The sequence below is a fragment of the Dasypus novemcinctus genome, chromosome X, assembly GCF_030445035.2.
Source record: "Dasypus novemcinctus isolate mDasNov1 chromosome X, mDasNov1.1.hap2, whole genome shotgun sequence".
In the NCBI taxonomy this organism is placed as follows: Eukaryota; Metazoa; Chordata; class Mammalia; order Cingulata; family Dasypodidae; genus Dasypus; species Dasypus novemcinctus.
Window position 1 is genome coordinate 16,795,983 of NC_080704.1, and position 26,887 is coordinate 16,822,869.

Sequence of the window (26,887 nt, forward strand, 5' to 3'; positions counted from 1 at the left end):
GTGGAAATATGCGGGCCTGTTCTTTGTAGTTTTCACTATTTTTCGTTTATTAAAAAGGGCAGTATTACTGTCTAAGCAACAATTTCCTTTCAGTTAATATTTTCGACCGACAACCATAAAATTTGCTCCGCTACCTTATAAATGCAATTCATGGTTCCTCAACCTCAGCACTATGAACACCTGGGACCGTATAATTCTCTGTCGTGGTGACTGTCCTGTGCCCTGTGCACTGTGGCATGTTTAGTAGCATCCCTGGACTCCACCCACTAGATGCCAGTAGCACGCACCCCACCCCAGTTGTGACCATCAAAAATGTGCCCAGACATTGCCAAATGTCCCGAGGGGCAAAATCGCCCCAAGTTGAGAAGTCCTTGCTCTAACTAGAAAACCATAAGAGGCTTTCATCATTTCTTTTAAAGTCATAGTCCTGTTTTAATATAAAGATTTCAAAGACATTTTCCTTCTTTACGCATCTCACACCTCCAAATGGGAGAGAAGTTGAAGGGGTGAAGAGAGTTGCAAGCGAAATAATGCCCAGAATAGAGCAGGCACTTAAAATCCAGTTATCGCGCCACAGAATGGTAGGCCCGGGCGCCGGTACCCCACCCCCACCCCACCCCCAGCTCTCCAGCAGCGGGGGGCCAAGAGGAACAAGTGCAGCCCCGCCGCCCCTTCGACGAAGCCCGGCGAGGGAGAACGCACTGACCTCGGCTGCGGGCCGCGTCCGCAGCAGCCGCCACGTTCCCGCACTTCCGAACCTCCCGCCCGCGCGCTGCATCCTGGGAGGCAAGAGCCGAATAAGTGGGTCGCGCGGAAAAGCCGAGCCTGCGCAGCCTGCCGGGAAACGGTTGCCAGGAAGCTGAAGAGGCGGGGTCTCCGGAGAGGGTTATGAAACCCAATGGTCCGCCAGACCTCTCTAGGGCGGAGCTCGGCGGGGAAAACGCCCGCAGCCCGACAGCTGGTGGGGGCGGAGCCGCAGTGCGGGAGGCCAAGGGGAGGGGCTCGAACGAGCAGCGAATGGGGCCTCAGGCTAAGGGCCAGGTCCCGCCCTCAGTCCCATGCGGACACATCAGATTGGGTAGCGCGGCGGCGCCTCCGCCCTCCTTCCGGTGTCACGCGACCGCCTCCCCCTCCTGCCCTCGTCTGTCTACCCCAGACTGGCCTCGCCAGTGATGAGATTCTTGGGCGGCGGCGACGGCGGCGGCGGCGGCGACGACGACTGCACCCGCAATCACGTCCGCGACCGCTATCATGACTGAGGTGAGGGATTGACGGCAGGACTGCCGGCTCCCTGGGCCCGGAGGGTGCCTCTGAGGCCCAGCAGCCGAAGGGGCAGTGGGATGGCACCAGTAGTGTCTAAGGGTCCCGTTGTGTCTCTTCTCCAGGCTGAAGCCCAGAATAAAGCCAGGCTCATCTCAGAGACTCGACGGAGGTTCGAAGCTGAGTATTTGGCAGGTGGGTACCGCTTTCTCGGGGTTGAGGCAGGTGTGTCATGAGCGACCCCAACTTTGTTAGGGTGTTTGTGGGTGTCTCTGGAAGGCGTCAGGGACCCATTTCGATCCTAAGTGACTTACCCTACATGTTTCCGAGGTTTTTGCCTCCCTGACAGGCCGTGCACGCTGCTACAGTTGGGCAGGTGCTCGTTCGTTGTTTCCTTTAATGAGTAAACTGGAAATCGGTACGTTTCTCGCACTTCTTCTTGTTTATGAAACTTGTAGAATACTTGTTAGGCTCACGGTTCGTCCACTGTCCATACAATGGACCTGGAAACTGCCGTAGTACTATTCACAGGTACTTAATCGGGGATGCACATTCCTTGGATATTTTGCCTAATTCCACTACATACAACCCAGCATGTTACCCACAGAATAGGCCCTCCAGTTCTGGAACAAGTTCTTACCTTTTTATCCCACACTGCATCTGGCAAGATGCCTGTGAGTCCAGAATGGATTTATGGGTTTTGCTCTCTGTATTCAGATGTCACAGATAACTGTGTTGTTAGGACTTACAAGTGATAATTTGATGCTTGTATAGTAATGTTTAAAAGCATCCAGAATAATTGATTATAAATATGGAATTAAGAAAAGAGATATATGTTGCCCAGCTTAAGGTTGATTCTAATCCTGATTCTGCCACTTAGCTTACTTATTCTGAGCCATTTCCATACCTGTGAGTGGCAATAATAAGGTTAGGAGGATTAAACGAAAAGACATATATCAAACTGTGTAGTATGGGCTTAGCATATAGTAACTTTCTATGAATATTTAGCCTTAGTAGTCATTTTGGTCACTGGGAATGTAGTTAAACTTCAGCCTCTTGACTTCAGTGCTCAGCAGAGGTTCTCTGCAACTTTTTTGTTATTTTTTTTGTCTTTTGTTTTTATTTTTCTTTTGTTGTTGTTCTTTTTTTGTTTGTCACTCTGCAACTTTAAATTACTCAAGACTATATACATCAACTGATGGCCTAGAACAAATAATGTAATCTGTTCCAGACAACCTGGTCAGTAAATTTTTTCATGCCTTCCTGCCAGTTTCCTTTATATCTGGAACTTTGCGCCAGAAAGTTCAAAAGCACTTGATTCATTTTTACCTAGGAGTTCTCCTTTCTAATATACCTGGTTCCACTAAAGAGATAATTCTAAAGTTGTTTCTGTAGGAATAAATAAATAAATCTTAAAAAAAAAAAGAAGTCATGTAGAAGTTGGCCTAATAAGCTCATGTCTCCCCAGTGGTCATTTACTTAGGTCTAAGGGAGAAAGCAGACTGTAGTCATAGAAATTTAGCAGTAGACAAGATCTTAAAGGTCATCTTAGTCCAACCTTCTCATTTGTAAAATGAAGAAAGTCTGGAGAGAGCAGATGGATTTGCTCAAAATCCCTAGTTCTAGTGGTTAGACTGGTAAGGGCTCAGGTCTTCTGATTTTTACTATATTAATATTTTGGCAGGATCATGATGTTAAATTAGATAATGTCACTTCCCAGCTTGAAATCCTTCAATGCCTTCCCACTTTAAAATCCCATTTCTTTTTGGAGGCTTACAATGCAGGGCCATGCATGATCTGGCTTTTGCCCACTTTTCCAACTTCATCTACTGCTACTCTCCTTACCAAGTACAGTCTCATACAGAGGCTTTTGATTTGACAACAGCCAAAGTAAGAAATAAGGTTAGGAGGTTAGTAAGAAATGTATTGTACATTTCAACCCAGTACATCCACACACAACTGAAGCAAAAGTTCACTGAAGAATACTTATCTGGAAAACATGTGACTCTCTCTGATGTTTTTCTGTTTGACTTCCTTTTTAAAACATGCCATGACCCACAAAATTGACATCACAACCTATAAACATGACCCACAGTCTGAAAAACATGACTACCCACATTGCCTCTTTAATGTTTTTTAAACAGAATGAGTCTGCATCGCAGGACCTTTCCACTTCTTTCTCCCTGGAAGGCTCTTTCTCAGGAGTATGCATGGCTGGGTCCTTTTTTTCTTTTCCACCTTTGTTTAAATGTATCTGAAAGGTCTTGATGACTATTGAATGGCCTCCTGTCTTGTTTATTTTCTCTCCTTTTCAGCTCTTACCATAATCTGTTCATTTGTTTACTTGTTTACTGTTCATTTCCTCTGTTAGAAGATATGTGGGTTCTGGTGCAGCCTGTGAACATCAAGAGCAAGACCCTTGTCTGTCTTAGTCACCTCTGTATAGCTAGCACTGTTCTCCATACATGCGCATCGAATGGATATAGCAATACTCAAATACATGTGTTTACAAAGGGAGATTAGTCCTCCTTTATATTAAGAACTTTTCTAACTGACCCTCCTCCATCACCAAAATCTAGCAAAGAGAACATCTCATAATGTGTCTCATAACGACAAGCATTATTTCAAAGTAGAGCAATTTATAGTTTGAAGTATAGCAAGGGTTTTTTCCTCATACACGCTAGGGTATGTGTGAGCACATGTAAGTTACTTGCACAGCAATTGTAAATAATTTATTTAAAGACTTGGCATGGAAAAAGAAAATAGAAACCTTTAAAGACTTTCTTACTTTCTAGTTTCCTAAAATATAGCATCTGATAAAGATAGAGTAGGAATTTTTAAGTCTACCTTTTAAAAATTACTCAGGTGTGTTTAGAATGTAGTTTCCTTCTTCCTCTTTCACCATTTCTATTGTCATTAATGATATTTTGTTTCACAAGGAGATTAAGGCAGATTTAAGCAAACATGATAATATACATTTCCTAAAGAAAATATACATTATCTATGAGTTTGTCTCTTTAAACCCTTACTGCACTCTAAAAACCCTTTTGGAGGTACTGTCTTCAAAAACCCAAGCACATATTTGTTTCCATAGAAATTAAGTTGCCAATTTTGGATAGATTTTTAGCTGGCAAAAAGAAAAAATATATAGAAAAAAAAATCACTCCATAATTGTCTTATGGATTACTAACGGTGCTTTTTTTCCCTCCCCATCATTGTTTCTGTGAGAAACTCCATGCTGAGTCTCAAATGAGAAACATTTCCCCTTCACTTCCTCCTCGTAGCCAAGGCAAGAGACCAATTCCTTGTGACAATAATTTATTCGGTTCCTCAAATACTCAGTATGTGCTTATTAATTCTGGGAAGCAATGTGTCAGTATAAGAGAAAGAGCTAAGGAAGGATAGAGCCTCTTCCAGAACTACTGCATGCCAGTAGAGGGATTAAAACAGAGATAACAATTAAGGTTAAGGCAAATTGTAGTTAGAGTAATAAGAGTGTTAAAATCATTTCTGTAGGCGTCAAAGATGAGAAATCGTATCTGGTTAGGGTGACTGAGTTGGCACAGAGTGAGAGAAGACTTCATAGAAAAGGTGGTATTTCTCATGAACTTTGAAGGATGGTAGAACTTGGGCAGGAACAAATAGTTTGTGCTAGGCCATTGAGGTAAGAAGAAAATGTAGGACATGTTTGGCAAGCAATAGGAAGTCTGGTTTGATAAGCACCCGTTGCTAAAAACAGTAGGGAATATGTTGTAGAGAGCCTTGACAAAGTAATGTTTGTACTTCAGTGAGTGTGGAGAACCACTGAGAGGTTTGTGTTTTTGCTATTTTAGGTTATTTTCCTCACTTTACAAGTGCATGATTTCATTTAAATGGATTTGGATAGTGGAAAATATCTGAAGAATCACTCATGGTCTCACCATCCAGACTTAGCTCTGCTAACTGTTGATGTGTTTTTTCCGGTTTTTTTCCTATACATTTTTAAAAAACAAATGAAAACTCATTCTGTGTATAATTTTGTATGTTGTATTTTGGTTAGAAGCAAGATCTTATTTCCCCATATTTATGAAATAAGCAACATTTTACATGACCATAATATTCAATTCTTTATAGAAAAAGTGATTTTCTCACATTTTATTTAAAACATTCCCTCCCTTATGGACATTTAGATTCTTTCCAGTTTTAATAACATTTTTTGTGCAATAGTTCAGATTATTTCCTTAAGATTCATGTCTAGAAGTAGAATTATTGGTTTCATTTTAAGGCCCTTGATATATATGCTAAACTTGCCTCTATAGAAATTCATTCCCACCACACCCTTATACATATTTAGTGTCATGGTATCTTAACTGATGGTTCTTTTTTTTTTTACTTTCCATTTGATTACTAGTGAAGGTGAACATTGCTTTCATATGTTTACAACCATTTGTGGTTTCAACATTTTTTCTTCTTATTGGTATTACTTTCAATATTGGCATGGGCTTTTCTTGTTTGTCTTTTTTTTTTTGCATTTTTTGAAAATATTAAAAATTATCCACTTCTTTGTGGTATTAAGTTAAATAATTCTCTCTTGCCCAATGACTTTTTATAGTCTTCTGATTTTTATTTTGGTTTAGTTTATTCATTTTTTATTTTAAAATTATTTTAAAATTTATTTTGAAATATCTCGTATGTACAAAACTTACAAAACTCACCACTCAGCCAAAGAAATAGACCCTCCCAGTACCTTAGAAACCTTGGGGGCAGTTACTTTTCCAGCATTTGGTATTACTCATTTCCTTGCTTTTTTTTTTACCCATGACATTCCTCGCCAATACTTTATTTGGCTCTACCTTTTACTGAACTTTATATAAAAGCTGAGTATATATTTCCATGGCTTGGCTTCTGTTGCTTAAGATTCATTCATATTGTCAAATGTAACTGTAATTCACTCCATTTTATGGCTGTGTAGTAGATTGTGGAATGAAAATATCACCTGATGGATTTGGAATTGCTTCTAGGTTTTGTTATTATGGACAGTGCTACTTTGAACAATCTTATACATGCCTGGTGCACATGAGCAAGGATTCCTCTAGGGTGGTGGTTCTTAAAGTTGGACCTGGAAATGGGTTTCCTTTAAATCATTTCAAAGGGTTAGAGAGGTCAAAACTATTTTCATAATAATACTAAAACATCACTTTACTTTTTACCTATCCTTCTTTCATTTTCCAGAGACTACAGGACATGCAATGATGGCATGGCTGATGAGTGATAGAACAGGCACTTGTGTTTTCTCGTGTTTAAATTTTTTTTTACTTTTAATGTCTAATATTGTGAATATCGATAAGTAGAGCCGATATAAACAACAACCCAAAAAAAAAGCTCCTTAGGGTTCCTCTCTTATTTTTGAGAGTTTAAAAGGAATCCTGAGACAAAAAAGTTTGAGAACTGCAGCTCTATGGTATATCACCAGCCGTGGATTGATAGGTCCTAGAATAGGTAGGCGCATGTTCAACTTTATTAGGTAATGTCAAACCAGTCCTAAAGCGATTGTACCAATATTCACTTTAACCAAAAGTATGGTATTTTTCCATACCATAAAATTTGGCATTGTCAGTTTTGGAACATTTTTTGCCCATCTGATGGGTGTGTTAGGATATCTCATTGTGGTTCTAATTTGTATTTCTTTGACTACCCATGATATTGAGCAACTCTTCATACTGTTATGGGCCACTTGTTCTCCTCTTCTGTGATAATCACTTCTTCAGGCTCTTCGTGGCCCTCTGTTTTTCCTTATGAATTATAGAATCAACTTTTCATGCTCCCCCATGAAAAAACAAAAGCAACCCTTGTTGGGATTTTGAATGAAATTGTATTAAACCAGAAGATCAATTTGGTGACAATCAGCATCATCGTGGTTGAATCTTTCTATGCAAGTATCTGCCAAAGTCTTCCTTATTGAGAGATTTAGAATTTTCTTCATAATGGTTAACCATCTTTTGTTAAAATTTATTCCTACATACTTATATGTTTTATTTTATTATTTAAGTGGTATTTCTTAAAATTTATTTTTTGAATTATGGTTGCTGGTATACTAAAAATGCAGTTGACTTTTTAAAATTAATATTGAATCTGGAAACCTTGTAAGAGTTATTAATTCTGATCATTTATCTCTAGATTAGTTTGGGATTTTTATGTAGACAATGATATCACTTCAAAGTAATAACAGTTTTCTTTCTGACTTTCCAGTTTTTACATCTTTCAATGATTTTACTTTCGTACAGTGGCTGGAATCTTTAGAACAGTTATAAAAGCCTGCTTATCTTACTCCTGATCTTAGAAAAATAGTTCTGAACATTTTGCCATGAAGTAAGGTATTGGTAGATTTCCTTTATCAAAAGGAAGAAGTTTCCTTCTATTCCTGGTATATTAGTCAGCCAAAGGGGTGCTAATGTAAAGTAACAGAAATCTGTTAGCTTTTAAATTTGAGGTAGAAGCTTACAGTTATAAAGCCCTGAAGAGTCCAACTGAAAGCTGCTTTCTTACTGGTCAGTTGCAACGTGTTGAAGCAAAATGGCAGCTATCTCAGCCTGGTCTCTTTGGCCTTCTCAGATGCTCAGCTGCTCTGTTCTTTTCAGCTGCAAACTATCAGGCAACTGGTTCATCTCTCTTCCCAGGGCTTTATCTGTTTAAGGCTTCTCCTTTCTGTCACATGACAGGACCAAAATGACCAAGTTCTCTCTTCTTCCATGTCTTCCTCTCTGTGTCTTCTTGAGTGCGTGTCCATTTATATCAGCCCATCAAGGGGGCAGGGACTCAACCCGAGTATGCCCTATTGACATGGTAGGATCAATGCTCTAATCTTAACAGGTAATGTAATCAAGACATCTCAGATGAATCTAATACAATCAAAGAGGATCACACTCAGAAACAGACCAGTTTACAATCATAATCCTTCTCTTTTGGGGAATTCCTAAATAATATCAAACTGCCACATGTGGTTTGCTAGTTTTGGTTTTTGTTTTGTATTGTTTCCTTCACCGTTGAGGCCTAAATGTTACTAAATGCATTTTCTTATCTATTGAATACCTTTGTTGTCTCTGGTGAGATACTCATTTCATTTGTCTCCTTTAACTGGTTGATATTGTAGATTGTTTTAATCAAGTTTTTAAAATAAATGCCTAGGTTCAGTTTACTGATACTTGATTTAGGATTTTTGCATCTGTATTCATGAATTGGTCTGTCCTTTTCCTTTCTTATACTTTTCTTGCCTGGTTTTGAAGTTAGTATTATGCAAACTTCATCAAATCGGTTAGGATTCCTTTCTCTTTTTAATTCCATGGAAGGAAGTGTTCATTTTTATTTTAACCTGATACCCCATATTCATCCATCCCCAATTTATTATTTTATATCTGTATTTGTTCACTTTAACTTATATTTCCAAGTATCTTTATTTACTGTTCCTTCTTGAGTTTCTTGTATCTGGTCTCATTATTACATTCCATCTAAAATATAACCCTTGGATTTTTCCTTCAGTGGGGTTTATTAGTGGTAAACCCTTAGTTTTTAAAACTCTTATATTTTGTCCTCATTCTTTCTTTAATTTTTTTAAATTAAGCAATTTACTTCGAGGAATGCCTTCATTTTATTAGGCTAAAGGAGACAGAGTGTTCAGAGAAGTAGGAGACCAAGAATCTTAATATCATACAAACCAGAGAAGAATTTCAAAGGTCAGGAAAATCAGCAGTGAATGGAAGGAATGCCCATAAGAAGACGGGCCATGAAACAGGGATTGTCTTTATCAACCGCCCTCTCTGGATAGGAAAGGTGGATGGAAAACGACATTTAAAATGTAACTACAGTATTGAATATTTTATATAAGCTCTCTAGATTATGAACCACCCAAGGGACCACCAGCTCAGACTTTACTCATCTTTGCATCAGTAATATCTTATTGCTAGCATATGGTGGGTGATTATTAATTAGTCTTCATAATGAACAGAGTTCTATATTATTCCCAAGAGAAGAAGCCTTTAAAAGATAGATAGATGAATGGATGGACAGACAGACACATTCATTTTCTTAAATTCTGCTCCATCTTTACCATTCCTAAGGTCAACCTTTTTAAAGTTGTCAGCAGAATAAAAGGGAAAAATCTTATATTTTTTGTCATTTTTACATACCTAAAAATATCAAGCCTCTGCTTTAGAGAATATAGAATTGTAACTTCCCATGGAGATTGGAGTGGTAAATTTGTGTTGGGATAAAGAATTGGTGGATCTGCAGATTTTTGAATCTTTGTTCTCATTTATGACTTTTTTCAGTGCCTGGCAAATATTCTTTTTTTTTTTTTAACTCATCTTTCATTTGTTGAAACCTGAATGTTTAGTGAGATGTGCAATTGAGAAAAGTCTGTTACAATACCGTCACTTCTAAGATACAAATTTGTTTTTAGTCATTATCATTTGAAAATTTTCATGAGAAGAGTAGTCTGTTTACCAGGTCTACCCTGTCCTTTTGACTGTATGGATGATTTTTCATTTTCATTACTGAAAATTTAATCTCAACCAAAAATCCTGGTTTGATGTGATCCCTAGGAGATTGAATAGACTTCAGAGGAATTCCTAAGTGTTTTTTTCTTCCCCTGCAAACATTTTGCAAAGAATGAGAGGACAAAAATTTGGCTGCATTTCAGTCAAAGTTATTTTTAGCTGGATATGTGTTGACTAAAGAGATTCGAAATATATGTAAAGAATTTTTTGAAAATAGTTTTTTTATATTGAATAGTTGGACCTGATTTTGCAGAAGCTTTTCTTTTCACATTATACTGTTACATATTCACAACTGACATAAGGACATTGAGACAATTTTAAAGGTTTATACAGGCAGTTAATCTAAACCCAGGTCATTGGAGGAAAAATGTACGAGAAAAAATATATTTATTTCTATATATGTGTATATGTATGTGTATGTGTCTGTATATATATATATATATATGAGCAAACCCATATACATTTAATATAACATCAAGAATACAAAGAGACAATGCTGAAGAAGCAGTATTGAAGAGATAATAGCTGACAGTTTTCCAGAGTATAAAAGGTGTCAAGTCCTTGGAATAAAGTATAACAATATGTAAGCATTATAAAGAAAAAGATTTAATCCCTAGGCATATCATAGTGAAACTAAAAACACCAAGGACAAAAGTAAAATCTTATAAACAACCAGAGAGAAATGACAGATTATCTACAAAGGAACAAAAATTAAACTGATAGTTGGTTTCTCACCAGCAACAGCTGATGCCAGGAAACAGTGAAATAATATTCTGAAAGTCCTGAGTGATATCAGTGCTAACACAGAATATTTTGCCCATTTATTGAAAAGAGAAAGTAAGATTTTCAGGCATGCAAAGATAGACAATTGGCAGTCCACTGGTGAGGAAAAAACTACTAGAGTATGCTTCACTAATAATAGAATCCAGAAGGAAACAAAGGAATTCAAGAAGCAATGAAAAACAAAGATATTGGTAAGCAAATCAGTAAAGAAAAAAGTCTAAATTAACATTGATAGTAAAAAAAAATCAAAGATAGAAGTAGGGAAAATTGGAAGTAAAGCATTACAAAGACTTGTATTATTCAGGAGGAAGATAAAGATACTCTAGGTTTGTCATTTTAAGTGTGAATGTTAAAAATAAAGGTAACCTTTGAGGGAGTAAAATAAAATATTTGACTTCCAAACCAGTGGAAGTATAAAAAGGGAATGAAAAAAAAACATCATCTTTCCAGCAGGAGGCAGGAAAAGGGGGGGGGGGGCGTAGAATGTATGGTAACTAGAAACCACAGAGTAAAATGGCAGCCATAATCCCAAGTTTATCAATAGTTACCTCAAATATAAACAGATTTGTAGTTATTATCAGATTGTATTAAAAATCTTAATTACCTGGCATCCCAGGGACCCAACCAGGCCTGCAGTGTGCGGAGGTGGGGAGTGTGCACCTGCTGCTAATCTGGAGCCTGGGCCAGGGCCTCCTACAGGCTGAGGGGCAGCTGTGCCAGGGCTGCTCTACACACCGCACCTGTCCCTGGCATCCACAGCAGGCCCGCAGCTTGTGGTAGAGGTGCCGCCCTCACACCCTGACTAGGGCCTGCTGCCGCTGCTGGCTGCTCTCCCTGTTTCTAGAGGCCAGTTGCAGCAGAGGAGGAAGAGAGGCAGCAGGGACCAGGTGGGGCCCCCGCCCAGGATGTGGTGGACAAGGCTGAGGCTGAGGTCAATATCATCCACTTGCTGAAGTGAGCCAAGTTGAGTGTCATGAAAGATGCGCCTGAAAAGGCTGAGCAGATTTTGCGTCTTGTCTATCAGAGTGGCAAGGCCATCACCTATACTTATGATTTCATGGCCAATTTAGCATTTATGCAGGGTCAGCTTGAAAATTTAGAAAAACTTTTTTAAGCAACAATGAGTTACTTGCTTGGAGGGGGCATGAAGCAGGAAGGCAGTGCAATCATTGGACTCTCCCTAAAGCTGGCCAATATCTACGCTGCTCAGAATAGACAGGAATTTGCTCTTGCCGGCTATAAATTCTGCATTTCAACTCTAAAGGAAAAAAATTGAAGGAGAAAAGGACTTAGCAGAAGATATTCTGTCAGGTAAAGAGAAAGCCAGTACCTCCTTGGCATGTGCTTAGACGCCAGTGCTCACTACCTTCGATTCTCCAAGCAGCCATCACAGGTCCAAAGGATGTATGAAAAAAACTTAACAGATTTCTGAAGAAATACAAGGAAAAAGACACCCACAGACCATCATGCTGATGAGTGACCTGGCCATAGCTCTGGATGCTCAGGGCCACTTAGATGGGGCCTACACTGATGTGCAAAAGGCATCAGATCTGGCACGACAGCTAAAACACCCTGAACTACACATGGTGCTCAGCAGTCTAGCTGCAATTTTGATGCACAGAGAACAATATACATAAGCAAGAGAGATCTTCCAGGAAGCGCTGAAGCAGGTGGAGCTAGAAAGAGATGAGGTTTCTATACAGCACATCAGGGAAGAATTGGCTGAGCTGTCAAGAAAAAGTAGACCTTTGACCTAATTTTATTAAACTCTAAATGCATTTTTATTTTAAGGAGAGTAATTTCCAGTACCCAGAGGAACAGCTATTATGCCATTCTCAGTGGCAGCCAAATCAATTCTTCAACTTATCCTTGGTGAAGGACAAGTTGCATATACTGTACCACTTTTCTTTTTTAAAGGAAAGACAGGGAAGAGGATTTGGCCCAATGGATAGAGTGTTCGCCTACCACATGGGAGGTCCAAGGTTCAAACCCAGGGCCTCCTGACCCATGTGATGAGCTGACCCACATGCAGTGCTGATCTGCTCAAGGAGTGCTGTGCCACCCAGGGGTGTCCCCGCATAGGGGAGCCCCACACGCAAGGAGTACGCCCCGTAAGGAGAGCTGCCCAGCGTGAAGTAAGTGCAACCTGCCCAGGAGTGGCGCCGCACACACGGAGAGCTGATGCAACAAGATGACTCAACAAAATAAGACACAGATTCCAGGCACTGCTGACAAGAATACAAGCGGACACAGAAGAACACAGAGCAAATGGACACAGACAGCAGACAACTGGGGGGAGGGGAGGGGAAATAAATAAATCTTTTTTTTGGAAAAAAGGAAAAACAACCTTTACCCTCTCACCTCCAACTAATTTTGACCTCTAATGATGGATGTGAAGTGATGTTTTCAATTGAAACATACAGCTAAGTGTAGTCCATGCTGATCTAGGTGTAACTCAGTATTCTGGGGGTGTGTAGTAGTTTGGTACTGTTTATGAATTCCAAAATTAGATATTGGATTATGTTTGTAAACTGGTCTATTCTTCTGGGTGTATTAGATTGCGTTAGACTCATAGGTTTCATTTTTACTTGACTTTATTAAGTAAAGATTAGGGCTTTTGTTTGACCACATCATTAGGGCAACTTGGTTTGAGTCCCTGTGCATACCTAGCCTACTGCTGTGGGCTATATAAATGGATGCTCAACCAAAGACAGGGAAGAAAATACATGGAGAAGGAGAACACAGAGAGTTGAGTTTTGATGCTGGAGCCCCGGGGAGAGAGCTGAGCCATTCACCTTATAGTTAACATCCGCCCTAGTGGAGAGAGCAGAGCAGCTGAGCTTAGAAACAGGTGAGTTCTGGGAAGAACCCTGAGAAGAGAGACGCGCCTTATGCAAGTCTATAGCTAAGACAGGAATAAGCTGGGACCACAGAGCCTTAAGAGGAGGGAGTAAGGCTGAACTCACAGATATTGGCCACCATCGTGCATCAACACGTGGCAACAGACTTTGGGTGAGTCTTACGGTATCTTGAGTTGGACTTTTTGGGGCCTGGTAACTGTAAGCTTCTACCCCAAATAAATACCCTTTATAAAAGCCAACAGAGTTCTGGTACTTTGCATCCACACTCCTTTAGCTGACTAATATGGGGAGACCAGGGTGTGGGGAGGGGGGGGACGATAATCCAGGCTGTCATTTCTACCATAAGATTTTGGTCCATCGATTTGCTACTTTCTCTTCTCCCACTTTATCACTATCTCGCAGACCAGAGCTACCTGTCTCATGGCAAAGGGGGTTTATGGTGAGTTGTTTCTATGATATCTACTTATTTCATTCATAAAGGCCAGTGTGGGATTTTATTGCATAAAGGAAAAAAAGTGATAACTTTAGTTTCCCTCCAGCATGAAGTTTTAAAGTGAAATTAGGCCCTTGAAAATATAGCACCATATGATTATTTTTTAAAATGAATGGTATGTTTCTTTGTATATATATGGTTTTAACAACTATTAAAAAAGGAAAAAATCTTAATTGTTTTCTGCAATAAGAGACTAACCTAAAATAAATAACTTAGAAAGGTTGAAAATAAAGAGATGGAAAAAGGTATACAAAACAACTACTATCCAAATTCCTGTGTGGCTATACTTTATTAGACAAAATATTATTTAGGGTGAAATACATTGATACATTTTTTAAAAAGGGATACTACTAGCAATAAAAGAAACCTCAAGAAGGTATAACAGTTAAGAATGAACATAAAGTAACCTAACAGTATGTTGCCTTAAAATACATAAAGCAAAATCTTACAGAATTATAAGGAGAACTCAAAAAATCCACAAACACGTTGAATGATTTTAACAAACTTCTTTCAGAAATACACAGAACAAACTGGCAAGATGTACTTAAGATTTCAGAAGATTTTATCACCAGAAAAAACAAACTTTACCTTAGATGTGTATATGAGTATATAGACTCTCTTACCCAACAAATAGAGAATATATATTTTTCAAATATATATTTGTACTTTGGGAACTTTTGTAAACATTTATCACATATTACGTCATAAAGGAAGTCTTGATAAATTCCAAAGAAGCTAGAACATACAGACTATGTTCTCATACCATTAAGCAATTCTATTAGAAGTCACAATAAAAGGTTCTTAAAAACAAGACAAATGTTAGGAAACTAATCCACCTCTAAATAATCCATGGGTTGTTAAAATCCCAGCAATGCATGTAATTCTTCTGCTAAATAATCTATGGGTTACAAAGAATATCACAGTGGAAATTACAAAATATTTAAAGATGATTAAAAACAAAATATTAATATCTGTGGTCCTGCATGCATTCCTTAGAAAACACAACCCAAATAAAAATCAGCTAAAGATTCAATTCTATAAGCTACAAAATGAACACTAGAAGGAGGGAAATAAAGGTAACAGCAGATGGTATAGGAAGGAAAGGGGGGAAAAGACTAACTAATAAACATAAGCTGATTTTATGAAAGGGCTTGTAAAATAGACTAGAATGACTTAAGAAAGAGAGAAGGCAAAGATATACACCAGGAACAAAAAGCAGATATACATGTGGTGTAGAGGTCTTTAAAATCATAAGAGAATATGATGACCAGCTTTATCACAGTAAATTAGAAAACTTTCTGAAGGAAAAAAAAACATCTAAAATTCTCTTGAGAAATAAAATTCCTGAACGGATAAATGACTGTTAAAGAAATTTAATTAGTAGTCAAAAATCTCTACCACACTCTCTCCCTACCCAACTACAAGAAGTAAGACATAATCATATACACTTAAGGCCCAGAACGTTTATGCATGAGTAGTACATCATGATTAATTAGACATTAGTCTCAGAAATACAAAGATGGTTCATAATCAGAAAATAAAGTTGTGGAAATTACTTTATTTAAAAAATGCTGTTAAATATTGGAATAGGTATGGTTCAGAAATCAAAATTGTTTAAAAGTAAACATTGAGAAATATCTTCTGTCTCTTACCCCTCTTTACCCCCTTCTCTTTTTCTCTCATTAGGTAATAATTTTGTTTTCTGTATATTTTTCCATATTTGTTTGAGAAAATACAAATATATGTGCATTATCAAAATTAAATGAGCAAAATGTTTATTTCAGTAAATTTAGAAACCACATTGATTGTAATTCAACATTATAAATCTCAAACAGAAAACTTTTAACAAGGAATTCTTTAACTGTATCTTCCAAAACCTATAGCAAATGCCATATTAATTGTGAAACTTTAGAATAATTCCCATGAAGTCAGAAAAAAGACAATAATTTCCACTATATCTCTATATTTTACTGAAATATGTAGTTTTCAATATAAGGAAAATAAGAGATAGGAGGTTTGCCAATTTTCTCATTATTGGCTCATTAGCAACACAAAATCTCTAAACTGCCCAATAATTTAACAAGAGAAATATAAGATTTTTATGGAAAAAGTCATAAGATCTTATTGAAAAATATTGAAGGAAGACCTGAATAAGTAAATGGAGAGGTATATCCCCTAGGTTATATTATCTATATGCGACAATTTCTGTCTTCCCCCAAGTAAGAATTAAATCAATGCAGTTCTATTTAAAATCCTAATAGGACTTGTTGTGGAACTAGATAAAGCTGATTTTAATATTCCAGTGGAGGAATATAGGTCCATGAATCCAAGACAGTTTTAAAAATGAGCAAGGGACAAACTTGCCCAACCATATATCTAGACATTATTTGCAATAGTTAAAAATTAGAAATGCCCATCCATTGGGTAATGAATAAATGTATCGCAACCTATGCATGTAATGGAATATGGCATAGCTGTTTAAAAGAATCACCTAAATTTTTCTATATAAAACAGTTTCAGGCATAGTGTTGAATTAAAGTAAATTGCTGAAGAATGCCTACTGTATAATATTTATGGAAACTTGTGCGAATACACAAAGCATCATTCAAGGATCTATCTAGATATCATAAAATAAGGTCTAGACGGGTACACCAGATATCACAATGGTGATTGCCTCTCTGAGGGAGGTGGTGAATTGGGACTGGGAAGGACAAGGAGAAGCTTTAACTTGATTGGTTACATTCTTGTCCTTTTCTTTAAAAAAAAATTTTTTTTTTAATCTGAAGCCAATATGTTAACACTTGTTAATACTGGGTCATAGGTACATAGATATTTGTTAATGTTATTTTCTGTTCTATATTTTTTAACTTCACAAGCAGAGGTAAAAAGCAGACAATCCATTATTGAAATTCTGGGCCTTCAAGGAACTCAAAATCTACTGGAGGACAGACTTGTACAGACTGCTTAGGACCTAGAGAAAGTTATTGAATATTTTAGCTTTCCTTGCTCAAGTTTTCTAAGGAATCCAGCTCTTGAAGGATAGAAGCTGAAGCAGAAAACACCTCCCCTTTCAGTGATAGACCAGTTGTCAGGAAAGTCCTATTTTGTACTGCCTTTGAACTGAGAATGAGCTTTTTATTTTTAATGGACTGTAAAAAAAAGAACAAACTGCAACAGAGAGCATATGTGGACCATAAAGTCTAAAATAATTACCAACTGGCCCTTTAGAGAAAAAAACTTGCCAACCCCTGCAATAGACCACTGGTTCTCAAAGTGTGGTGCTGGACCCAGCAGCATCAGCATCACCTAGAAACTTGTTAGAAATGCTGATTCTTGGCTCCCACCCCAAATATCAGACACATTAGCGAATCACCACTATGGACAAATGATTAATCCTATTAAAGGAGATCTCTTGTCTCTTTTTCTCTCACTAGATAGCTTCACAGGAAAGTAGAAATTCACAGTAGGTTGTGGCCAACAAGCAGAGAGGATGTTCTGGAGAGAATACTTAGTTCTTTTGTTCAGATCACTCCCGTTGTTTACATTTACAAAGTCTAGCCAATAAAAGTAGTCCATCTAATATATATGCTCATCCAAGGCCCCACCAGGATTCTCAGAGGATCCATGCTCAGGGTGTTGGAGGAATAAGAGAATCTAAGAGGTTTTCTTTTAACATTTTAACACCCAGTCAATAATGGTTCTCTGGTTTTCATTAGAATACCTTTGTATTTTTACACATTTCTCTGAAATCGACATTTTTTCATTTAAAAAGCTTTATTGAAGTATATCATTCCTACATGAACATATATGAACAGTAAGTGTTTAGTTACGTTGTAAATTTAAAACAGACATATCATCATAACGGGGCTCCCAGACATCACCCCACCACCACCACCTTGCATTGTTGTGAAAACAGTTGTTACAAGCTGGCTAACTATAGCCAGTATCTTAATTTGGTGTGTTTTTGCCCAACCCACCCAATTATTAACACCCTGTCTTAGTATTATATATTTGTTATAGTTCATGAGAGAATGTTCTCATGTTTGTTCTGTTAACCACAGTCCATTTTCCACTGCTAAATTCCTTGTTAATATAGTCCCATGCTTTTGTACAGTCCATTCAAAATGTACACTCAGTGGCTCTCATTTTCATCACAGAGTTGTACTGTCATCACCTCAATCAATTTCAGAATGTTTTCATTACTCCAAAAGGAAAATCCCATACCCCTTAATACCCCCATTGCTGTCCCTTAGAAATGATGTATCTTCTTTGCTATTGCTAGAAAAATATTACAATATTACTGTTAAACTGTCATCTGTAAGTTAAATTGGCTATATTTTCTCATGTATCACCATTTTCTTAACACTTTGTAAAAGAACATTCTTATATTATTAACCACAGTCTTCATCCAACGCCAGAATGACTACGTTATACAGTTCCTAGATTATTCTCTAGCTTCCTTTCAATTGACATTTATATCCACAGACTACCCCTTTCAGCCACAATCACATTTATAAATCAGCAATGTTAGTTATACTCACTGTAATGTATTGCCATCAGCTCTATTCATTTCCACACTTTTACAATTAACCTTATTAAAAATTCTACATACACAGTTCCCATTCTATCTCTAGTAACCTGTACTGTAGAGCAGGGATTCATAACCTTTTTTGTTCCACAAGAATAATGATATTTTGAATTTCACTTCAAGCTCACAGACCCCTGGTTAAGAACTCCTGCTCTAGAAGTTACCTTTGTGAGTTTACTTGTCATATTTAGTTCATATTAGTGAGAACATAAAATATTTGTCCTTTTGTGTCTGGCTTATTTCACTCAAAATAATATCCTCAAGTTTCATCCATGTTGTCATATATATCCTCTTTTCATTTCTTACAGCTGAATAGTATTGCATTTTATGTATATACTACATTTTGTTTATCTATTCATTGGTTGATGGACACTTGGACTATTTTCCATATTTTAGCAATTGTGAATAGTGCTGCTATGAACATCAGTGTGCAAATGTCAATTTGTGTCCTTGATTTTAGTTCTTCTGAATATATTCCTAGTTACAGGATTGCTGGATCATACAGGCAATTGTATATTCAACTTCTTGAGGTACTGCAAAACTCTTCCACAGAGGCTGTGCCAGTCTACATTCCCACTAAATAGGAGTTTTCCTATTTCCCCACGTCCTCTCCAGCACTTGTAGTTTTCTGTTGTTTGTTTTTTTTTTTAATACTGGCCATTCTATAAAGTGTGAAATAGTATCTCATTGTAGTTTTGATCTGCATTTCCTTAATAACTAGCGATGTTGAGCATTTTTTCATGTGCTTTTGGATATCTGTATTTCCTCTTTGGGAAAAAAAAGTTTATTCAAGTCTTTTGTCCGTTTTTTTATTGTGTTGCTTGTCTTTTTATCATTGAGTTGTATGATCTTTATATAACATAGGTATCAAACCCTTATCAGATAGGTGGTTTCCAAGTATTTTCTCCCATTGAGTGAGCTGCCTTTTTACTTTCTTAACAAAGTCTTTTGAAGAACAGAAGTATTCAATTTTGACGCAGTCCGTTTACCTATTTTTTCTTTTGTTGCTCATGCTTTGCATGTGAGGTTTAAGAAACGACTGCCTACCATAGGATGTTGAAGATGTTTCCCTACATTTTCTTCTAGGAGTTTTATGGTTGTAGCTTTTATATTCAGATCCTTGATCCATTTTGAGTTAATTTTGTATAAGGTATGAAATAGGGGTCCTCTTTCTTTCTTTTGGATGTGGATATCCAGTTCTCCCAGCACCATTTGTTGAATAGATTCTTTTGGCTCAGCTGGATGGGCTTTACAGTGTCAAAATCATTTGACTATACATGTGAAGGTCTGTTTCTGAGTTCTCAATTTGTTTCCATTAGTCAGTATGTTAATCTTTATGATACTACCATGCTGTTTTTACCACTATAGCTAAATAATATGATTTAAAGTCAGGAAGTTAGACTGCTCCAACTCTGTTCATTATTAAGACATTTTTGGCTATTTGGAGTCCCTTACCCTTCCAAATAAACTTGATAATTGGCTTTTCCATTTCTGACCAAAAGAAAAAAGGCTGTTAGAATTTTTATTGGGATTGCATTGAGTCTGTAAATAACTTTGGATCAAATTGACATCTTAATGTTATTTAGTCTTCCAGTCCATAAACATGGAATGTCCTTCCATTTATTTAGTTATTTTTGGTTTCTTTTAGCAACTTTTTGTACTTGTCTGAGTACAGGTCCTTTATGTCCATGGTTAGGTTTGTTCGTAAATATTTGATTCTTTTTGTCGCTATTATAAATGGAATTCTTTTTAACTTCTTCCTTAGATTGTTCATCAGTAGTATATACAAACGCTACTGATTTTTACTTATTAATCTTGTATCCCACAACTTTGCTGAACTCGTCTTTTAGTTCTAGTAGCTTTGTTCTCTATCTACATTCTTTTCTCTGGTGACTTATATTCTAGCTATTAACTCCATGAGTTTGCTCACTATATATAGTTCATAATAGCAAAATCCTACAGCATTTGTTCTTTTGTGCCTGGCTTGCTTCACTCAACATAATGTCCTGTAGGTTCATCCATGTTGTCATATGCTTCACGACTTCATTTCTTCTTACAGCCAAATAAGATTCCATCGTGTTTATATACCACAGTTTGTTTATGCATTGTCAGTTGATGGACACCTGGATTGTTTTGATCCCTTGGCAGTTGTGAGTAATGCTTCTGTGAACATCAGTTGCAGATGTCTGTTCATGTCACTGCTCTCAGTTCTTCTGAGTATATACCTAGTAGCGGTATTTCTGGGTCATGCAGTAGATCTATATCTACCTTCCTTAGGAACCGCCAGACTTCCACAGTGGCTGTACCATTGTACATTCTCACCAGCAGTGAATAAGTGTTCCTATCTCTCCACATCCTCTCCAACACTTGTAGTTTTCTGTTTTGTTAATAGTGGTCATTCTGTTAATGAAATGATATCCCATTGTAGCTTTGATTTGCATTTCCCTAATAGCCAGTGATGTTGAATATTTTTTAGGCTTTTTTTACCATTTGTATTTATTCTTTAGAAAATGACTATTCAGGTCTTTTGTCCATTTTTTAACTGGGTAATTTGACTTTATTGTTGAGTTGTAGCATCTCTTTATATACCATGGATATTAGACCCTTGTTGGATTTGTGATTTCTAAATATTTTCTCCCATTAAGTAGGCTGTCTTTTTACCCTCTTCTCAAAGTCCTTTGAGGTACAGAGTGTTTAATTTTAAGGAAGTCTCATTTATCTGTTTTTTCTTTTGTTGCTCATGTTTTGGGTGTAAGGTTTAAGAGACCCCCATCTTCTAAAAGGTCTTGTAGATGATTCCCTACATTATCTTCTAGGAGTTTTATGTTCTGGATTTTAAGTTTAGGTCTGTGATCCATTTTGAGTTGATTCTTTTATCGGGATTGAGGTAGGAGTTGTCTTTCATTCTTTTGGTTATGGATATCCAGTACTCCCAGAACCATTTGTTGAAGAGACTGGTCTGTCCCTGAAAAGTAGACTTGGTAGGCTTTTCAAAAATCAACTGACCATAGAGGTGAGGTTCTATTTCTGAACTTTCTATTTGATTCCATTGATCAATATGTCTAGCTTTATGCCAATACCATGTTGTTTTGACTACTATAGCTTTATAATCTACTTCGAGATCAGGAAGCATGAGTCCTCCAACTTTGCTCTTCTTTTTTAGGATTTTTTGGCTATGTGGGAACCCTTTCCCTTTCCCCTTTTATGCAGGAAAGGGGTCCCACATACCATAGCTATGGAATAGCTTTTGGAATTTTGATTAGTATTGCACTGAATCTATAAATCAATTTGGGTAGAATTGACATCTTCACAATACTTAGTCTTGCAGCCCATGAACATGGAATGTCCTTCCATTTGTGCAAGTCTTCTTTGATTTCTTTTAACAATGTTTTATCGTCTTCTGAATACAATCCCTTACGTTCCTGGTTAAATTGATTCCTAGGTATTTGAATCTTTTTCTTGTTATTATAAATGGATTTTTTTCTTGATTTTCTCCTCAGCTTGTTCATTCCTAGTGTATAGAAACACTGATTTTTTTGCCTGTTGATTTTTAATCCTGCCACTTTGTTGAAGTCATTTATTAGCTCTAATAGCTTTGTTTCAGTTATTTCAGGATTTTCTAAATTTAATATCATGTTATCTGTGAATAGTGAGAATTTTACTTCCTCATTTCCAATTTGGATGTCTTTTTTTTCCCCTGCCTAATTGCTCTAGCTAGAAATTCTAGCATAGTGTTGAATAACAGTGGTGACACAGTGGGCATCCTTGTCTTGTTCCCCATCTTAGAGGGAAAGCTTTCAACATTTCCTCATTGAGTACAATGTTGGCTGTGGGATTTTCATAGATGCCCTTTATTATGTTGATAAACTTTCTATACCTATCTTTTGAAGTGTTTTTATGAAGAAAGGACACTAGATTTCGTTAAATGCCTTTTCTGCATCAATCAAGATGATCATATGGTTTTTCCCTTCAATTTCTTAATGTGGTATATTATGTTAATTGATTTTCTTATGTTGAACCACCCTTGTATACCAGGAATAACACCCACTTGATCGTGATGTGTAATTGTTTTGGTATGCTTTGGTTCGATTTGTAAATATTTTGTTGAGAATTTTTGCATCTATGTCCATTAGAAAGGTTGGTCTATAATTTTCTTGTAGTATTTTTATCTTGCTTTGGTATTAGGGTGATGTTGGCTTCATAAAATGTCTTGGGTAATTTTCCCTCCTCTTCAGTTTTTTGGAAGAGTTTAAACAGGATTGGTATTAATTCTTCTCTGAATATTTGATAGAATTCACGTGTGAAATCAACTGGTATTCAGTCTCTTTGCATGTGATTGGCTTGTTGAGTTCCTGCATTTCTTGTAGCATCAGTGTAGGTTTTTTGTGCATTTCTAGGAATTTGTTCATTTCATCTAGGCTATCTAATTTGTTGGCATAAAGTTTCTTATATCCTCTTATGATCCTTTTTATATCTATGGGTTCAGTCATAATGTCCCCCCTTTCATTCCCGATTTTATTTATTTGCATCTTCTCTCTTTTTTTCTTTGTTAGTCTTTCTAACAGTTTGTCAAATTTTATTGATTTTCTCAAAGAACCAGCTTTTGGTTTTGTTGATTTCCTCTAATTTTTTTTGTTATCAATTTCATTTATTACTGTTCTAATCTTTATTTCCTTTTGCTTGCTTTGGAGTTGGTTTGCTCTTCTTTTCCTAATTTCTCAATTTGTTCAGTTAGATCTTTGATTTTAGCTCTTCTTTTTTGATATAGGCTTTTAGGGCTGTAAATTTCTCTGTCAGCACTGCTTTTGCTGTATCCCATAAATTTTGATAAGTTGTATTCTCATTTCATTCATGTCAAGATATCTGCTAATTTCTCTTGCAATTTCTTCATTGACCAACTGATTGTTTAAGAGTGTGTTGTTTGGGAAGTAGACTTGGCCCAATGGGTTTAAGAGTGTGTTGTTTGGGAAGTAGACTTGGCCCAATGGATAGGGCGTCCACCTACCACATTGGAGGTCCGCAGTTCAAACCCCAGGCCTCCTTGACCCGTGTGGATCTGGCCCATGTGCAGTGCTGATGTGCACAAGGAGTGCCCTGCCACGCAGGGGAGCCCCAGACGCAAGGAGTGCGCCCTGTAAGGAGAGCCACCCAGCGCAAAAGAAAGTGCAGCCTGCCCAAGAATGGCGCCGCATACACGGAGAGCTGACACAGCAAGATGACACAACAAAAAGAAACAGATTCCCAGTGCCGCTGATAAGGATAGGAGCGGTCACAGAAGAACACACAGCAAATGGACATGGAGAGAAATAAATAAATAAATAAATAAATAAACCTTAAAAAACAATAGAGCGTGTTGTTTAACCTCCATATATTTGCAGTTTTTCCCATTTTCCTGGCTATTATTGATTTCCACCTTCATTCCCTTATTATCAGAGAAGGAGTTTCATATAATTTCAGTCTTCTTAAATTTACTGAGAGCTGTGTTGTGGCCCAGGATCTATCCTGGAGAAAGATCCATGAGTACTTGAGAAGAATGTGTAACCTGCTGATTTGGGGTACAGTGTTCTGTGTGTGCCTGTCAGGTCCAGCTCGTTTATCATATTGTTCAAGTTATCTGTTTCCTTGTTGATATTTTGTCTAGTTGTTCTACCTGTTGATATCAGTTTTGTGTTGAAGTCTCCAACTATTATTGTAGAGACATCAGTTTCTCCCTTCAGTTTTGCCAGAGTTTGCCTCATGTGTTTTGGGGAACCCTGGTTAGGTGCATAGATATATATAACTATTATTCTTTCCTGGTGGATTGTCCCTTTTATTAATATATTATGGTCTTCTGCATTTCTTATCACTTTTTTACATTTAAAGTCTGTTTTGTCTGACACCAGTATAGCATCTCCTGCACTCTTTTAGTTACTATTTGTATGAAATATCTTTTTCCAACCTTTCACTTTCAGTCTATGTGCATCCTTGGGTCTAAAGTGAGTCTCACATGTTTTCTTATCCTTTCAGTCAGCCTCTTGTCTTTTGTTTGTGGAGTTCAATCCATTAATATCCAGTGTTATTACTGTAAAGACATTACTTCAGCCATTTTACCCTTTGGCTTACATATGTTATATCTTATTTTGTCATCTTTTTTACTTTTGTTTACCCTTTCTGATGGTCTTTGCTTCACTCTCATCTAAGCCTCTCTCTCTTGTCTTTTCTGGCTACAGAACTCCCCTTAGTGTTTCCTGCAGAGCTGGATTCTTCTTTACAAACTTTCGGAGTTTCTATTTATCTATGAATATTTTAAGCTCACTGTCATATTCAAAGGACAGTTTTGCCGGATAAAGAATTCTTGGCTAGCAGTTCTTCTCTGTCAGTACCATAATTATATCATACCACTGCTTTATGGCCTCCATGGTTTCTGAAGGGAAAGCTGCATTGAGTCATATTGGACATCCTTTTTATGTGATGTTTAGCTTTTCCCTTGCTGCTTTCAGAATTTTCTCTTTATCTTTGGCATTTGGCATTCTGCATATCATGTGGCTTGTGGTAGGTCTGTTTGGATTTATTTTAATTGGAGTACACTATGCTTCCTGGTACATATATTCATGTCTTTCATGAGAGTTGGGAAATTTGGGGCAATTATTTCTTCAGATACTCTTTCTGCCCCTTTTCCCTTTCTCCTCTCCTTCTGGAAATCCCATAATACATATATTTGTGTGCTTCTTGTTATCTATCATTCAACTCCCTGAGCCTCTGCTCAATTTTTTCCATTCTTTTCTCTCTTCAATTTAAGTTGTTCTTTCCTCTACATTGCTGAGTCTTCTATGATTTCAAATTTGCTTTTGTGTGCCTTTCTTGTATTTTTAATCTCTTTTATTGTATCTCTCATTCCCATCGACACTGTTATTTTTCTATCTAAGATTTCAGATTTTTCTTTGTGCTCACTCAGTGTCTTTTATTTCTTTAGCCTTGTTGTCTTTCAGCTCCATGATTTGATTTAGATTTGTATTAATCTAACTGATTAACCGTTTCAATTCCTAAGTCTTGTCTGGAGCTTTGATTTGTTCCTTTGCCTGAGTCATATCTTCCTTTTTCTTTGTATGGCTTGTAATTTTTTGCTGATGTCTACATAACTGATTCTGAGTTGAGTTTACTCTGATGTTCAGTTTTTCTCTCTTGTCTAAGGATTTATTGTTAAGTAGCTTTGTGCTACCACTGTTCTTTTATTCCTGGCTCAACCTGCTCTAGATACTTAGGATTGTCCTTGTTTAACTGCTCAAACCAGGGCTAAGGACCCAGTAATGGGGTACAGGTCAGTTTCCAAGGGCCTTGGAGTACATGGCAATAAAGATACCTGCTTGCCTCTTTATCATTATTATTCCTTTTTTGTGCACTTTTCTGGTCCAGCCAACTGATGGTGCTCTTTGGCAGACCTCTCAGCTCAGATTCCAAGTGCTAGTGGGGAATACATTTAGAGTAACTCCTCAGGCAGGTGGAGATGCAGAAGCTGTGTCCTCAGGGGTGACCAAACCTCACAACAAACTTTCTCAGAGCCTATTCTCCACCCTTGGCCAGCCATACCCTCGCTCCCTCTCCCGCCTCAGCAGCTAGCCTGGGGCAGTAGGAAGGGGTTTTGAGAAGACAAATTATCTTTAGCTCCATCAAGCTCTCAGTGCAAACAGTGTCACCACCCTACCCTGGCTGGAAGTGTGTGACCCCTCTATGTTAGTCAGCCAAAGGGGTGCTGATGCAAAATACCAGAAACTGGTTGGTTTTTATAAAGGGTACTTATTTGCGGTAGGAGCTTACAGATACCAGGCCATAAATCATAAGTTACTTCCCTCACCAAAGTCTATTTTCACGTGTTGAAGCAATATGACTGCTGATGTCTGTGAGGGTTCAAGCTTCCTGGGTTCCTCTCTTCTAGGGTCTTGCTTCTCCTTGGGCTCAGGGTTCCTCTCTTCTTGGGGCTTGCTTCTCTTTCCTGTGTGAGCTTATTTCCCGGGGCTCCAGCTGAAGGCTTCAGCATCAAACTCCAACATGATAACTCCAACATCAAAAACCCTCAATTCTGTCCTTTGCCATGCCTTTTATCTGTGAGTCCCCACCCACCAAAGGGTGGGGACTCAATGCCCTAATGACATGGCCCAGTGAAAGCCCTGATCATAACGTAATCATGCCCAGGTACAGACCAGATTACAAACATAATCCAATATCTAGTTTTGGAATTCATAACCATATCAAACTGCTATACCCTCCAAAGCGGAAGACCAAGTTCCCTGGCCAAAGTCTGAATTTGATGTACCTGTGTTCCTCCCTCTCCCCTTTCTTTGGAAAAAGGACCCCTGCAACCCCCTCAGTCAGCAGCCACTGCAGTCCACAGATT

General features: G+C 37.6%; 2 protein-coding genes and 1 pseudogene across 6 annotated transcripts in view; 2 read left to right on the forward strand and 1 right to left on the reverse strand.

The window, feature by feature from the left end:
* The window catches only part of FANCB (FA complementation group B), a 214,778-nt gene extending 213,824 nt beyond the window's left edge, over positions 1 to 954 (reverse strand). For all 3 annotated transcript variants that reach the window (XR_009184463.2, XM_058292099.2, XM_023586299.3), the window contains exon 1: positions 707 to 954. Coding sequence is in view for 2 of the 3 variants with exons in the window: in XM_058292099.2 (XP_058148082.1) it covers positions 707 to 778 (72 nt within the window). In the remaining variant the exon portion in view is untranslated. The remainder of the gene's footprint in view (positions 1 to 706) is intronic.
* A 112-nt stretch (positions 955 to 1,066) lies between these two features.
* MOSPD2 (motile sperm domain containing 2) overlaps positions 1,067 to 26,887 on the forward strand; it is a 74,491-nt gene continuing 48,670 nt past the window's right edge. Inside the window, exons 1-2 of one of the 3 annotated variants that reach the window (XM_058291802.2) lie at positions 1,067 to 1,260; positions 1,386 to 1,455. In XM_058291802.2, coding sequence (XP_058147785.1) covers positions 1,252 to 1,260; positions 1,386 to 1,455 — 79 coding nt within the window. In that variant the 5' untranslated portion in view covers positions 1,067 to 1,251. The remainder of the gene's footprint in view (positions 1,261 to 1,385; positions 1,456 to 26,887) is intronic. The other 2 variants (XM_058291803.2, XM_071213011.1) reach the window with 2 other exon arrangements.
* Positions 9,754 to 13,720, forward strand: LOC105745317 (tetratricopeptide repeat protein 19, mitochondrial pseudogene; annotated as a pseudogene).